We start from the raw sequence: 12973 nt of genomic DNA, 5'->3' as shown, positions 1-12973 counted from the left end.
TGACTTTTTAATATATTTAGCCTACTCTATGCATTCTCTGTGTAGCCCTGCACAGAAATTCAAATTAGTCTCAGCTGCTAAGGAAGTTGAAGTCTACTAGGTCTCAAAATTGTGAGGTAATCAAGTCAAATAAGATCATAAAATAAGACTAGAGAAAGTTTCACTGAGGGGTTGTCAGTGCAGATTAAAATGCCTAAGCATCTCTACTTGGGTTTCACATTATTTGAATAATAATTACTAAGACTTGGAAATTATTTTTTTGTGCATTTTCATTCAGTATAATTCAGCTAAAGGTACCAAGAACAATGCCACACCTTTGAATAAATGCAGAAACATCAAATCTTTAATTTCTGTCAGAAAGGAACTCTGAGGTTCTTAGAACTTTGAATGAACCAGTACTTTTACCAGGCTCTATTACACGTGCAGTTTTTGACTAAGGATGAAATCGTAGGCCTCTACTTCTCAAAACAGATAGAGATACCAGAAGCAGAGTGCTGAACAATAATATTTAGAAGTTGCCTAAACTTCAAAAGTCCAAGTTCTTACAGAAAGCACTCTTCACAATGAGGTCCTTTCACACACTGGTTTATTAGCAAAGACGCTCCTACCTAGAAATTCCTCACTACTTACAAATATTTTTAAAGTAGATCATCTTAGTTACACATCAAGACACACAGAGACAACAACAAAAAAAAGAATAAATGCTGTTAGGTTTTAATGCCATTGAATTTTCTAAGCAATCTACCAAATACATGAAAAATTTTATTATGTGTTACTCTGCTGAGAGACTCAACTACTCTTCTGCTTTTGTTTTCTACTGGTTGTCACAGTTTACCATAACTTTGACGTATCTGTTTAGCACATTGTTAGAACATAACTACCTTTAAACACCTTCAGAACAGCTGGCCAAGCAAGTTCTTCTAAGTTTTCACAGTATTCTAGAGATCTACGCTACCAGTTGCATAAACTCATCTAAACCAGCTTTGGAACACCACTAAAAACTCAGGCCAGCTTGACTAATTTCAAGCCTAACATTTTAATGACATTGGTAAGATATGCTATATGTGTAAACTGAAATGAAGTAATACCTTTGTTATTGGAAAGAAATGCATTTCTTCCAAAAACAAACCCAGTCTTCCAATTCTCTGGACATGTACCACAGATCAACAAAATACCCCAGGCAATCTTGCACAGGACCACCTAGCAGTTAACTACCACAGACATTTTGGGTTTTCACCTTGAGCTTTAGCTCTCCTTTTCAGCAACTTCTGAAGTGACCTAAGTTGCCGCAACAATTTTGACTGCTGTGCTACTACCTTTTACTACAGCACCCACATGCAGAGCCTTCAAACCACACAGTGGTTCAGAGGGAGTAATTTCAGATCTCTGGCATCAAAAAAGTTACTGTAATACATTTTAACCACTTATCTATACAACAGTACAGCTTTTGGCACCTGAATTTTTGTCACTCAGGGAAGTAAATAGTAGTAATACTGCCAGAAAGAAGATAAAGTTAAGAACCCTGAAGGTGAAAACCTTCCCTTTGCTCTTCATGAATTATCACACCTTTTTATTGGGCTTTCCTTGAGCTGATTCCTAGATAATTTTATGAGCGAGCAGTGGTAGTCCTTTGGTAATATCTTGTTAACTGTTTCCCTTCTTTTAGTAGTACATTCTCTTAGTTTTCATTTGTATTGCATCCACAAACATTTTGGACATACTTCAAACACTAAACCTTATACTTTCTATAAATAGACTACCTTAAAGAATTTAAAGACACTTGACCTGAGGACATTTATCAAAGCTAGAGATGTGAGTTACTACTCTTGCCCTCCTTTCCTACCTCTCTCACCCATGATTTTAGGTGTTCATTTTACCTAAGTGCTGGATTTTCATAAGGGACTATATGCTTCTTTTATGTAAAATAAATATTGAAAGGATTTCAGCAGGAAACCTCACAGATATTCAGAAGTGGCATTGTTAGGAAAAAAAAACATACTCGGCATATGCAACCAGAGAGGATGAAACATATCACCAAAAAAGTGGATTTTTTTGCCATACCTTAAGCAATCTCAAATCTAAACAACATAGGAAAATTTTATATTTTGAATGTTTTTATTCCAATCAAAATACAAGCATTTGAAAATGTACAAAAATAAAAAAGGACATTTTCTATATCTTGAAAAAGCAGAACAAACTTACTTCTATATGTACAATCCTTTTGGTGGGAAATCCTAATCAGCAGACTTTTTTCTGTTCTCTTCAGAGCATTCTATGCCAAAGCCCCTTCCCCCAAAATCCAGTCACGCCTAAGACTACAAGCAACAATTCAAAAAGCTAAGACACTAAATGTCCCTGAACAGATTACAGAGAAACCATTTCTCACAGGTAATAAACCTGTAGGTAATAATATATATTTTGCTAATCTTTAGGGCAAATTACATCCTGATGGGTAGTCTGCAGTTCAAGCTTTGTGTAGTTTGTTGATACATAACTTGGACAACACAGTTGGACTACATTTTTCTTTGTTATTTTTACAAATTCAAAAATATAACTACAGCTTTGTTGATAGCATTCTTCCTTGCTCTCTTCTTCCCCCAAAGTTTTAATTCTTCAAAGAAAAATGTATCTGCAAATAAGACCAAAAAGCAGTAGAAGATGGCTGAATTCAAAATTGCTTTTTACATCATCTGCCAATATAATAGGGACTGCAGTGGTCACCCACTCAATACCACATTTTACTAATGAATGTAGAGGAAGTACTGTCACAACAACAGTTTTGAACCACTCTATAACCTATATCCTAATATTTTTGGTATGAAGTTATCCTCAGTAATATTGATCACATTATCTCAAGTGGTATAGTTAATTCATGGAATATTCTGTCATTCCAGGTGTTTTAACATTTGGCCAAGACACTGCGTTTTTTTCATGTTCTGACAGCTGATGTTTTTTGGAGCTGCAGTGCCATAAAGATTGGTGAGGCAATGCTCACGAAAAGAAGCAGCTGCTTAAACTGACACTATGGGAAAATCTATTTTGGGGGGACATAAGCCCTTCTTTAGGTCTCAAATACAGTAGGAAGCTTTAAAGTTTAAAACAGCTGCTCAATTTACATGAATGTGCTCAGTTCCTAAGAGAAAAGCAAGGTGACAGTGGCTCAAACGTAGCTGTCATGAAACAGGTTCTCTCCAACCTTTTTTTTTGCCATTCCTTCACTTGTCAACTTCAATCACATCATATAACAGAAAGCTGCTTAGCAAGAGAACAGCTAATAACCACTTCTACAGTGTCCAGAATACAGGCACCTAAAGCCATAATCTCCTAGCTGCTACCTGTAACAAGCTAGAAACATTTAATTTACCTTGCTCTGTCATGGATAGGTATCTCATTAACTTTTACTATGATGGAGATGAATGCAAGCTGAATACAGGTTTAACAACGGCTTCCTGCCTGCAGCACACTTAACTATCATAGTTTTCAATTCTGCTGCTTCTACAGCTTTGACCCTTGCCTCTAAAAAATCCAAACATCTGCAGAGAAACACACTAATACCACAGAAATCATGTTCAATTCTGTATGATACTTAGTTCAGTATGACACGTCATTCTTCTCAACATTTTGTCTTCAGGTCATCTGATGAAAATCATTATTCTGTACTTATGTGTATATGTACTTAGAGAATACACAAGCTGTTTAAGTTTCTCCAGGAAATTTTAGACATCGACTCATTTTCTGCTGTCTTAAAACATTTCAAGATTGTCCTGTGAGCTCATTTCAGCACTAACACATTACATACTTTTTTTTTACTTAGTAAATATTTATTTTTTATTCCACAGGGAAATTTACTTTTCTAGGAAGATCCTAAGCACAGTTTTTAACTGTTAACCCACACTCACAAAATTTTATGTGGGATAATGTTAGAACTAGTAGCACCAGGACATCTTCCAGTTACTTCACGCTATTGCTTACAATTAAAGTACAGTGTTGAAAAGTACTTGAAGCTGACTGAAGCTTTTCTTTTCTTGCTAAGACATAAGATCACATCACAAGCAGTTTTACTGTGAACTGAGAAGAAACCAAGGAATGTATTTATCACCAAGCAAGGTAAACTCTGCAACATTTAAAATAGGAGTCATTCTTGGAAAAATGGCTAAATAGCAATTGATAGGTACGCTGTAGCTTCACATAAGACACTTAGAAAGTTCTGTCTGTCTAGTTATATATTTCCTCCAACTAATTTTCATATAGACTTAACTGTAAAACCAAAAGCAGCACATACATCAACAGGCAGAATCACTGGAAAATAAAAAGTTTTTGATGTAAGGCGATTGCTTTACTTTTAACACGGTGGGAAGACACAAAGGATACTTTTATGAAACAGCCAGTCAGTACCTGAGAGGTAGTGTAGTTGCTCATTTGACTGGGAGAGGTAGAGCTAGTTGAGAAATCAATAGCTAAGGCCAGTCAAAATGATAATTATCCCAAGTTTTCTAAGATGCCCTAGACTGTTAATGTCACAAGGCATTCAGTTGTCTTGCTCATATTTACTCACTTTTACTGTAAAATATCCATCCAGGGAGAGGATGCTCCACGAAACAGCCAGGGAAAAAGCTTAGCTACGTTTTGGCATGTGTAAATCAATTAATCTAGGTTATGCATCTTATGACTATGAAGGTTAATGACGCTAAATGGCTCTCCTCTTTTGTCAGGTTGATATAACTAAAAAATCAAATACATGCCCAAGACTAGAAGGAAGTTAGGTCTCAAATTCCTTGCAGTTTACCTATATACAATTTTCCACACGTTTTCTTCCCACAGGAAAAACATCGATTATTTTAGAGATGAAAGCCAAGAAGACATATAGGTCATACAGTCAACTGGTAATAAAACCCTTCTTAAAGACATCTGGGTACAGAATCATACATAATGCTCCCTTGGATTGATGTAGACTCTTCCAGGTCCTGAGTTTTTTGGGTGTCTGCTGCTCCAATTTTTGTAGTAGGTTTGTTGATAAACGGGATACATAGGCTGAAAACCTTCTTGTTCCTCTGGCTCTTCAGCCTCGCAAGTAAGTTGCCTTCCATTCACAGCTTTCTAAACACACACAAGAAGTAATGAGTTTCATGCTTCGTGTATTGAACCTGCAATACCTATTCTTGTTAAAACGTTAAGCAAAAGATGCATGATCTCCAAAACAATCCTATGAATAAAGAATCATGAACTTAAAAATTCTAATCACTAGCAGATGTGACAGAAGCATCAGTAACTACTCAGAATCAAGTTTTTAATTTAATTAACTTTTGTTTCAAAGGAAGCTAGAATGAATCCAAAGAAACAAACCACCAACTATGCAAATGTCTGTCAGCACGCTCCTGTGCTTTGTTGTTACTCAACAGAAAAAAAGCTGTAGTGTATAAGTATTTAATTAGTCAGCAAAACTACTACAGGATATTAAAATGATATCATCACTTTCCAGTTCATGGATAGCAAACCCACACATCCAACAGTTATTAACCAGGATGGACAAATGGTTTTTAGTTCATGAAAAACATCTTTATAAGCTTATTTTAAGGAAAAAAATGAAATCAAAGTTTCAATCAGGAATTCAAGCCATTTTATTATTTACCATGTGCTGCAAGTTTCCAGCATCTTTTTCTCTGTACTGGCTTTGCAAAGCAAAATGTTCTTTCTGAAAGAAGAAAAATTACAGTGGAAACAAGTCAAGATTCAACACTGCAGAACAGGTTTGGTTTATACAAAAACACGCCATCACAAAATACACTCTGCCTTGGGAAGTCTTAACTGACCAACATTTAGAATCTTACAAACCAATGACTGGTGGAAAAGAAGATCAGGATAAGTCAGGGTCACTTGTTACAGCTGTGTGCCCCCTCCCAAATTCTTGTCCCCCTCCCAACCTCCTATGCACACTCCCATTTCATTCACTGGCAGGGCAGTACAAGAAGGAAAAAGGCCCTGGTGCTGTGCAAGCACTGCCCAGATATAACAAACACCCCTGAGTTATCTGCCCAAATCCAAAGCACAGCCTCATACCAGCTACTGCAAACAAAATCAACATCACCCCAGCCAAACCCCCCACTGTAGGGAATGAGGTTTAAGACCATGTAAGGAATCTGGAAGTGCACAAGTTCATGGGATTTGATGAGATACATCTACAAGTTCTGAGGAAACTGGTGCAATAAATGACTAAGCCATTATTCATCATATTTGAGAAGTCATAGCAGCCCAGTGAAGTTCCCACTGACTGGGAAACAGAAAATAAGCCCCCATTTTTAAAAAAGAGAAATACAGATGATCTGGGGAACTATAGGACGGTCAGTCACACTTCAGTGCCCAGCAAGATGAAGGAGCAAATTCTCCTGGAAACTATGCTAAGGCACATGGAAAATAAGGAGGTGATTGGTGACACTTAACATGGCTTCACTAAGGGCAAACTGTGCTGACAAATTTGCTGGCTGTCTAGGACAGTTACAATGTTGCTAGATAAAGGAAGAACAACTGATGTGTAGAACACTGACCTGGCACCAACTAGAGAGTCAGAACCACCCCACCCCGCCCTGCCCCCTGACAGGAAGGGAGGAAAAAAACCAACTAGAACTAAAATGACAAGGTTTGTATTTTAACACAGAAGTCAGAAAATTAAAAGCCAAATGCAATATAACACATATATACAAAGGTAAGAAGAAACAACAACTCCACACCGAGTTGCCTACCCAATAATACAGATTCCACCACCCAGACCCACAAAAACACCCCAAAAGACTCTTTCTGAGAAACATCCAGCAAGAGAGGAGAAAAAACAGCAATAAAAATGTTTACTTCCCTGAACTAAAAATAGTTGCAAAGTAGTGGTGTGTGGCAGTGAGGCCCGGTCCCCCAGAACAACAAAAACAATGTCCTTCCCAGTCAAGAAGCCATGAAGGAAAGGGGCAGAGGCACCTCCCTCACTTGCTTTTTATACCTGTTTTGATGTCAGATGATATGAAATATCTCTTTGGTTGCTAAGTCTCTCCTAATCTATGTAGCACTTTCAGGGCCTACTAAACTGAGGCCTACTAAAACTAAGGCCTAACTAAAACTAAGGATTACTAGGCCAAAACTACCACATATGATGTCTTCTATCTGAATATGTGCAAAAAGCATCTGATGCTGTCCTTGTCACTAAACTGAACAGCCATGGATGTGATGGATGACCACTTGGTGGCTAAAAAATTGGCTGGATGGCCACACAAAGAGTTGTGGTCAAAGGCTTAATGTTCAAGTGGGGAGCAGTGATAAGTGTCATTCCTCTGGGGTTGGCATCAGTCTGGTGCAGTTTAACATTTTTGTTGGCAACATGGACAGTGGGATTGACTGTAACTTCACCAAGTTTGCTGGTGACACCAAGCTGTGTGGTGTGGTTGACATGCTGGGGGTAAGACATGCCATCCAGAGCGACCTTGGCAGGCTCAAGGGGTAGGTCTGTGTGAACCTCAACATGGCCAAGTGCAAGGTATGCACCTGAGCCAGAGCAAATATGGACTGGGTGGAGAATGGATTGAGAGCAGCCCTGAGGAGAAGGACTTCGGGATGAGAAGTTACTTAATGCAGAAGACTCAAAATCTCCCTTAATTTTTTTCACCATTATGGTGGAGCAACTTTATTAGTGAAAGGGGCTATTTCCAATTATACAGTTGATCACAGTCTGAGTCAATGATCAATCTTAATCACACCAAGCAGTGCTAACCAAGAATTATGATTTAGGATACAGTTGGTATCACTCCTAATTAAGTTCTTCCCTTTATGCCACACTTAGTATAGGGACACAAGTGGCTAAAGCAACAGCTTTTGGACAATTGTATATTTTTTGTTTTGTAATTACTTCTTTTCCCAGCTATCTCACAATGGTAGCAACGACACAAAGTAGCTAAGTTGCTGGTCTTACAGCAGAACTCCCCGGTAACAAGTATTCATACAGGTAAGTAACATTTGCAAGGGTTCTCACCTGAAAATATGCTTTTGAAAAGTTCTGAAGCAAATTTGAGTTATTTAACATTTAATATGGCTCCCAAGTGCATTGTAAAATGACTTAAAAATCATCTTATATTTTCTACCTCCTTCACTCCTCCAAGTTATTTTTTACTATCTTCAGAGGTCTATTATTTCAACTTTTGTTTGTCAAACTTTTTGTCTTGCAATTCCATTTCAAAGTGTTCCTTCCTGAACTTAGAGTCACACTGCTTTTGTTTCTCAAGTCCTAAAATGCAATCTGCAGACCAATTCTGAGAATATGTAATTTACCACTTACCAGGTGGCATTGCTCTTTCATATCTGACCTAAAAGGTCTAATTCACCACCCAAGAAGGCAAAACACACATGGGGATCAAGAACATACCATCTTCACCAAAGGCTAATGTTTTGTGAGAAAAAAAATCTGCCTCCTCGAGAAATTCTACCAACAGTGGATTTAGACATGATTTAGACAAACTGGAAACCAGAAGAGCAAATTCCAGTCTGTTCATTTATTCAGTTAAAACTAGAGACAAAGGAAATCATCTCACATGTCATGAAAAGACAACACCTTTTCTAGAGAATGGAGCTGTACATTTTACAGCCATGGAACAAGTGATAGGACTAAAATCGTCTTGTGCTATCAAATAAAACTGGTGCTGAGCTACACTATTTCTTTGCAGGGAAAGGAGTTCCATGCTGATACATAACAACAGTTTGCATTGTCTTACCTTTACATTTTGCAAAGTTTCATAAAACCACTGTTTTTTTCTAAGCATGCTCCTTCTCAAACAGTCCTTCAAAAGCCTAAACCAATTATCTCACCAACAACTCCCTCTTGTTTTTTCTCATCCTTTCCAATTTAGAAATCCCATTAAAAAGTATCCATGGAAAAAAAAAAGCTTGTGCCTCATGCTAATCCCTATCTTGTTAATGGTTTTTGTTTTTTTTTTTCCTGCTGTAAAACCCTTTATCAATATTGATGATTTTATCTATGCACATTTTGTGCTTCCTTTCATTGAATCTTGTTTGGCTAAACAGTTGTGCAGTTTAAGGCAATCACAGCAATGCTTCCATTTTCATCGAGGAAGAGGCATTTCCATCTGTATGAGGAGCATTAGGAAAAGAACTATGAGTGCAAGAGAGCCATAATCTGTAAATGAATCAAAGGTTTAAAAGTACTATTGGTGATGTGTTCAAATTTTGATTCAGAAATACCATAATTTGATAAATGGTGCTATATGCTTTTAGCAGTGCTAAGACAATTTCACCACTTTCTTGCTGTTTTGAATAGGAACACAAATATTACTGTTAAAGAGCTTTAACATTTGACATGTTTGTGTGGCTAAATAAGTGAGGGAGTCTTACAAGTTGCAAGTCTAAAGTCAGTCTTCTCATGGCCAGAACTACCTACTGGGCTGTTCTTCCCTTCATCCAGTGCTATTTTCTGTTGCTACAGGAGATCCCTGTTAAATTCGAATCCTTCCAAAAACTCTGAATGTTGCATCACATTATGCAAAACAACATTCTTTTCCTCTGTTCTTCAAAAGCACCTGTCAGGCTAGTAATAGCTTCAGTTCTTTCACACTGTCAAAGGCTGCCCATCTCAGTCACGTTTTAAGGCAAGTTTTGCTTCCTAGCAATATATTCTTTGAAACAGTGAAACCAATGATTACAAGGATTGCTTAAATTAGTACACCCTCTCCCACTCCTTTTTAAAATATTATACAACAACAACAAAAAAATCTTTAAGCCACTAGAATTCTTCCATTGCTCAATTTGATTTACCTCAAAAACTCAACTGCCAAACAGAGATTCTTTTCTCACCAAAGATGGAATCTTCAGGCTGCTCACTGCCTTTCACATTACATGCAATAAATAGTTCTGAGTAACAGAGTAGCACTTTCACTGACAATGATTGTTAAAAGAACACTCAGACAAAAGCAGTAGCTTTTGCTAAAAAAGTTGACAAAGATAAACCTACAGTCTTCACAGTAAATAAAACTATATATAATACAATTTTTACATGTTCCACTTAATATTCCTGTGTTTTAGACATTTTCCTCTTTTCCAGCTTAAATGAACCAGTTGTTCTCAATTCTGGAGTGCTTCACAGGAATACAAGGATTAGTACTTGCAAATATCTGTACAGAGAAACTGTGAGTACTCAGTTTCATAGTACTCTTACATACGTCTAGCTCATTATTAGCATAGCATGTAAATGATAATGTATACCCATGAAAGACACCAGCTATCCAGTATTATCACAGGGCTACAACATCCCCTTTCATTTTATTACCATCACCTATTGAATCAGATTTGCATAAAATCTAGTTAAATACTGACTGCTGGGACACAAACAGGAAAATTTCAGCATATTCAGTCACTTCTTGAATACTTTACAAGAGCCAGAGAAAGCTACTGTGCATGATTTGAACAATAATGGTAGAGATGATTGAAAAATCTGAACATTACATACAACGTACCAGAATCAGCTTAAATTCAATCAATCCACTTCAATCCTCAGTTATTCTGAGTATGCAGAAGATACCACATAAGTTCATTCTCTTTTAATTTGCACCTTTGTGCAGCCTATGATTTCAGACTGAATTCCCTACGGTTGCCTTCAGTGCAACCAAAGCTTACATCTGAACTCACCAGGATGTTTCTAATTCATGGTAGACAGCACAGTTCCAACAGCATCTGGATCATCAATTATGTGGTTAGTACAGACATTTAGTTACGCAAGACAAGACAGGCTGCTAACTTGTTTCTTTTACCTCTTTACAGCTATCCAAGTGTTGGCTGGGTACACCAAAACAATGTAACCAATCACTTCTCAGTTAAAGCCAGTATTTTAACATTTACTCGCTAGATAAAGCCGAAGCTCTTGCCTCAAGCTAACAGAGTACACATGAACATAGGTATTGTAAGTTAGGAAGACTCATCCTTCAGCTTCAGTTCTTTTCAGTTTTGGAGTTCCACAGGGAGAAAAAGGCAGGTACATTAACAGTGTTATGTCAACATCCATTATTTTTAAATAAAGCACAGTTAATGTCTAGCTCAAAGAACTAGATCTTCTTTCTTCCTCTCCCAAAACAACTTAAAACTGTATTTAACTAGCTTGAAGAAAAGGAATATTCAATTCAGTCTGTTTAGGGTATTGTTTTATATTTACAAAATACAGTTATATAAAACATTCACTAAAAGAAGCTACAGTAAGCACAACCAAGAAAGAATTCAAAGGCTGCAGTGTTCCAAAGAGGAAAACAATAAAATACACACTTTATGAGTAGCGCTGTAAAGGATAAATAATTGCATTTCCTATTGCTGTCATTTTGCCATCTAGCAGCACTACTGATGGACAAATAACTCAATAGTCTGTGTCTTTTGATTGTATGAGCAAGACAATCTTTTACAAATACTGAAAGCATAGGAATGTATAAGCAGAGGCACAATTAATGAAAAATTGCATTTGTTGCACACTATAGTGACAAAAGAAACAGCTACTACATAGTTAGCACAAGATGCCCAACCAGAGCACAGAAATGCATTGGTTCTCTTGTGTCACCTTAGGTGTTGTACCAACTTCAAAGGAAGACAGCAAAAACCTACTACACTTTATGCCAACAAAATGTTTTCTACCTTCATGTTATAATCATCAGGCTGCTACTAGAAGTAGTAATGGATCTCAGAAGAGTTTCTTGCTTCACTCAGCAACAATATACACAAGTATTATTCCCTGTAATATTTGCATCCCACAGTATTGGTTTTGTGCATTCCTGAGAAAGAAGAAACCTTTAATCAGCAACTAGTACCGGTGAGCTTTAGTTACCACAAATCACATAGAGAAAAGCTGCAGGAGTATTTTCATCATTAAGAACTCCATCAAAATCCTTCTTTAAGGTAGGTGAAGGTTTTTTACCTTCAATCAAAAAAGACTTCCATGGCTCCTTAAAACAGCAAAGATATACCAGGAGTGTCTCAGTTCAAGAGAAAACTAAGATATCTATCTGGACTAGGAAGAGGGCCTCTTCCCAAACCCAATCACAATCTTTGAGATTAAGAGACTTTAATCAGGAAATATATAGAAAAGGGTAACAGTTCTTTACTACAAATGTGTATAAACATACATAAGCAAAACCAGAACAGAACAAAGGGCAACACAGTAACCAAAACTTTCAAACAAATTAAGTCCTATCTCAGCCCCTTTGGTGCAGTTCTATTTACAGACAGTGGGAGACGAGGCCACACGTTGGGAGGCAGCAGCTACTAACGTCACTCATGGGCTCCAGCGAGGCAAAGACAGGACCAGGGAGACATGCTGGTTCCGAACACTCGCATGGGAATGGCAGTCAGGGGATGTGCTGACACCTTTCCCATGGGCGGCAGTGTGCAGACCACCTCCTACCATCCTTTGTCTGAAAGTGTTGTGTGTGTGTGTGTGTGAGTTAGCAAATCCAGGCAGCAGCAACTGCTCTTTCCGAAAAAATGTCACAGGGAGCACCGAGTCTGGGGGCTGAGCCAGGGGAGCTTCCTCCAAGTGCTTCCACCAGCCCAGCAAAAAGTGGCTGGTACACACACAGCAGCCAGAGGAGAGAATTGTGGCAAAATTCCAGAAACACCCTCTCTCCCTCCATCCCACCTCCCCCAGTCCTCTCCCAGCCATGAAGTTGGAATGCAAAGCTATCAGCCATCCCTTTGTTAAATGGTTCTCAGAGGAGGTAGTGGGGGCTGGGCTTCAGCTCCCAAACCTTTGTGTTGGTAAGGGAGAGAAAAAATTCCATGAAAGATTTTGAATATTAGTTATAAACCAATTGATTGTCTGTATTACCTCAGTCTTATAATCTGGCACATCAGTGGTTGGAATCACATTATTTATACAACATATTGATGATGTCTGTATTACCTCAGTCTTATAATCTGGCACATCAGTGGTTGGAATCACGTTATTTATACA

The 12973-nt window shown here is 37.8% G+C and overlaps 1 protein-coding gene across 2 annotated transcripts in view; it reads right to left on the bottom strand.

The window, feature by feature from the left end:
• Positions 1–569: 569 nt before the first annotated feature.
• NECTIN3 (nectin cell adhesion molecule 3) overlaps positions 570–12973 on the bottom strand; it is a 62682-nt gene continuing 50278 nt past the window's right edge. For both annotated transcript variants that reach the window (XM_071561994.1, XM_071562004.1), the window contains 2 exons: positions 5630–5692; positions 570–5097 (listed from right to left, as the gene is read on the bottom strand). In XM_071561994.1, the coding sequence (XP_071418095.1) occupies positions 4921–5097; positions 5630–5692 (240 nt within the window). In that variant the 3' untranslated portion in view covers positions 570–4920. The remainder of the gene's footprint in view (positions 5098–5629; positions 5693–12973) is intronic.

This window comes from Pithys albifrons, chromosome 1 (assembly GCF_047495875.1).
Source record: "Pithys albifrons albifrons isolate INPA30051 chromosome 1, PitAlb_v1, whole genome shotgun sequence".
Taxonomy (NCBI): Eukaryota; Metazoa; Chordata; class Aves; order Passeriformes; family Thamnophilidae; genus Pithys; species Pithys albifrons.
Note: the sequence above shows the minus strand (reverse complement) of the source record. Positions and strands in the feature narration are given on the sequence as shown.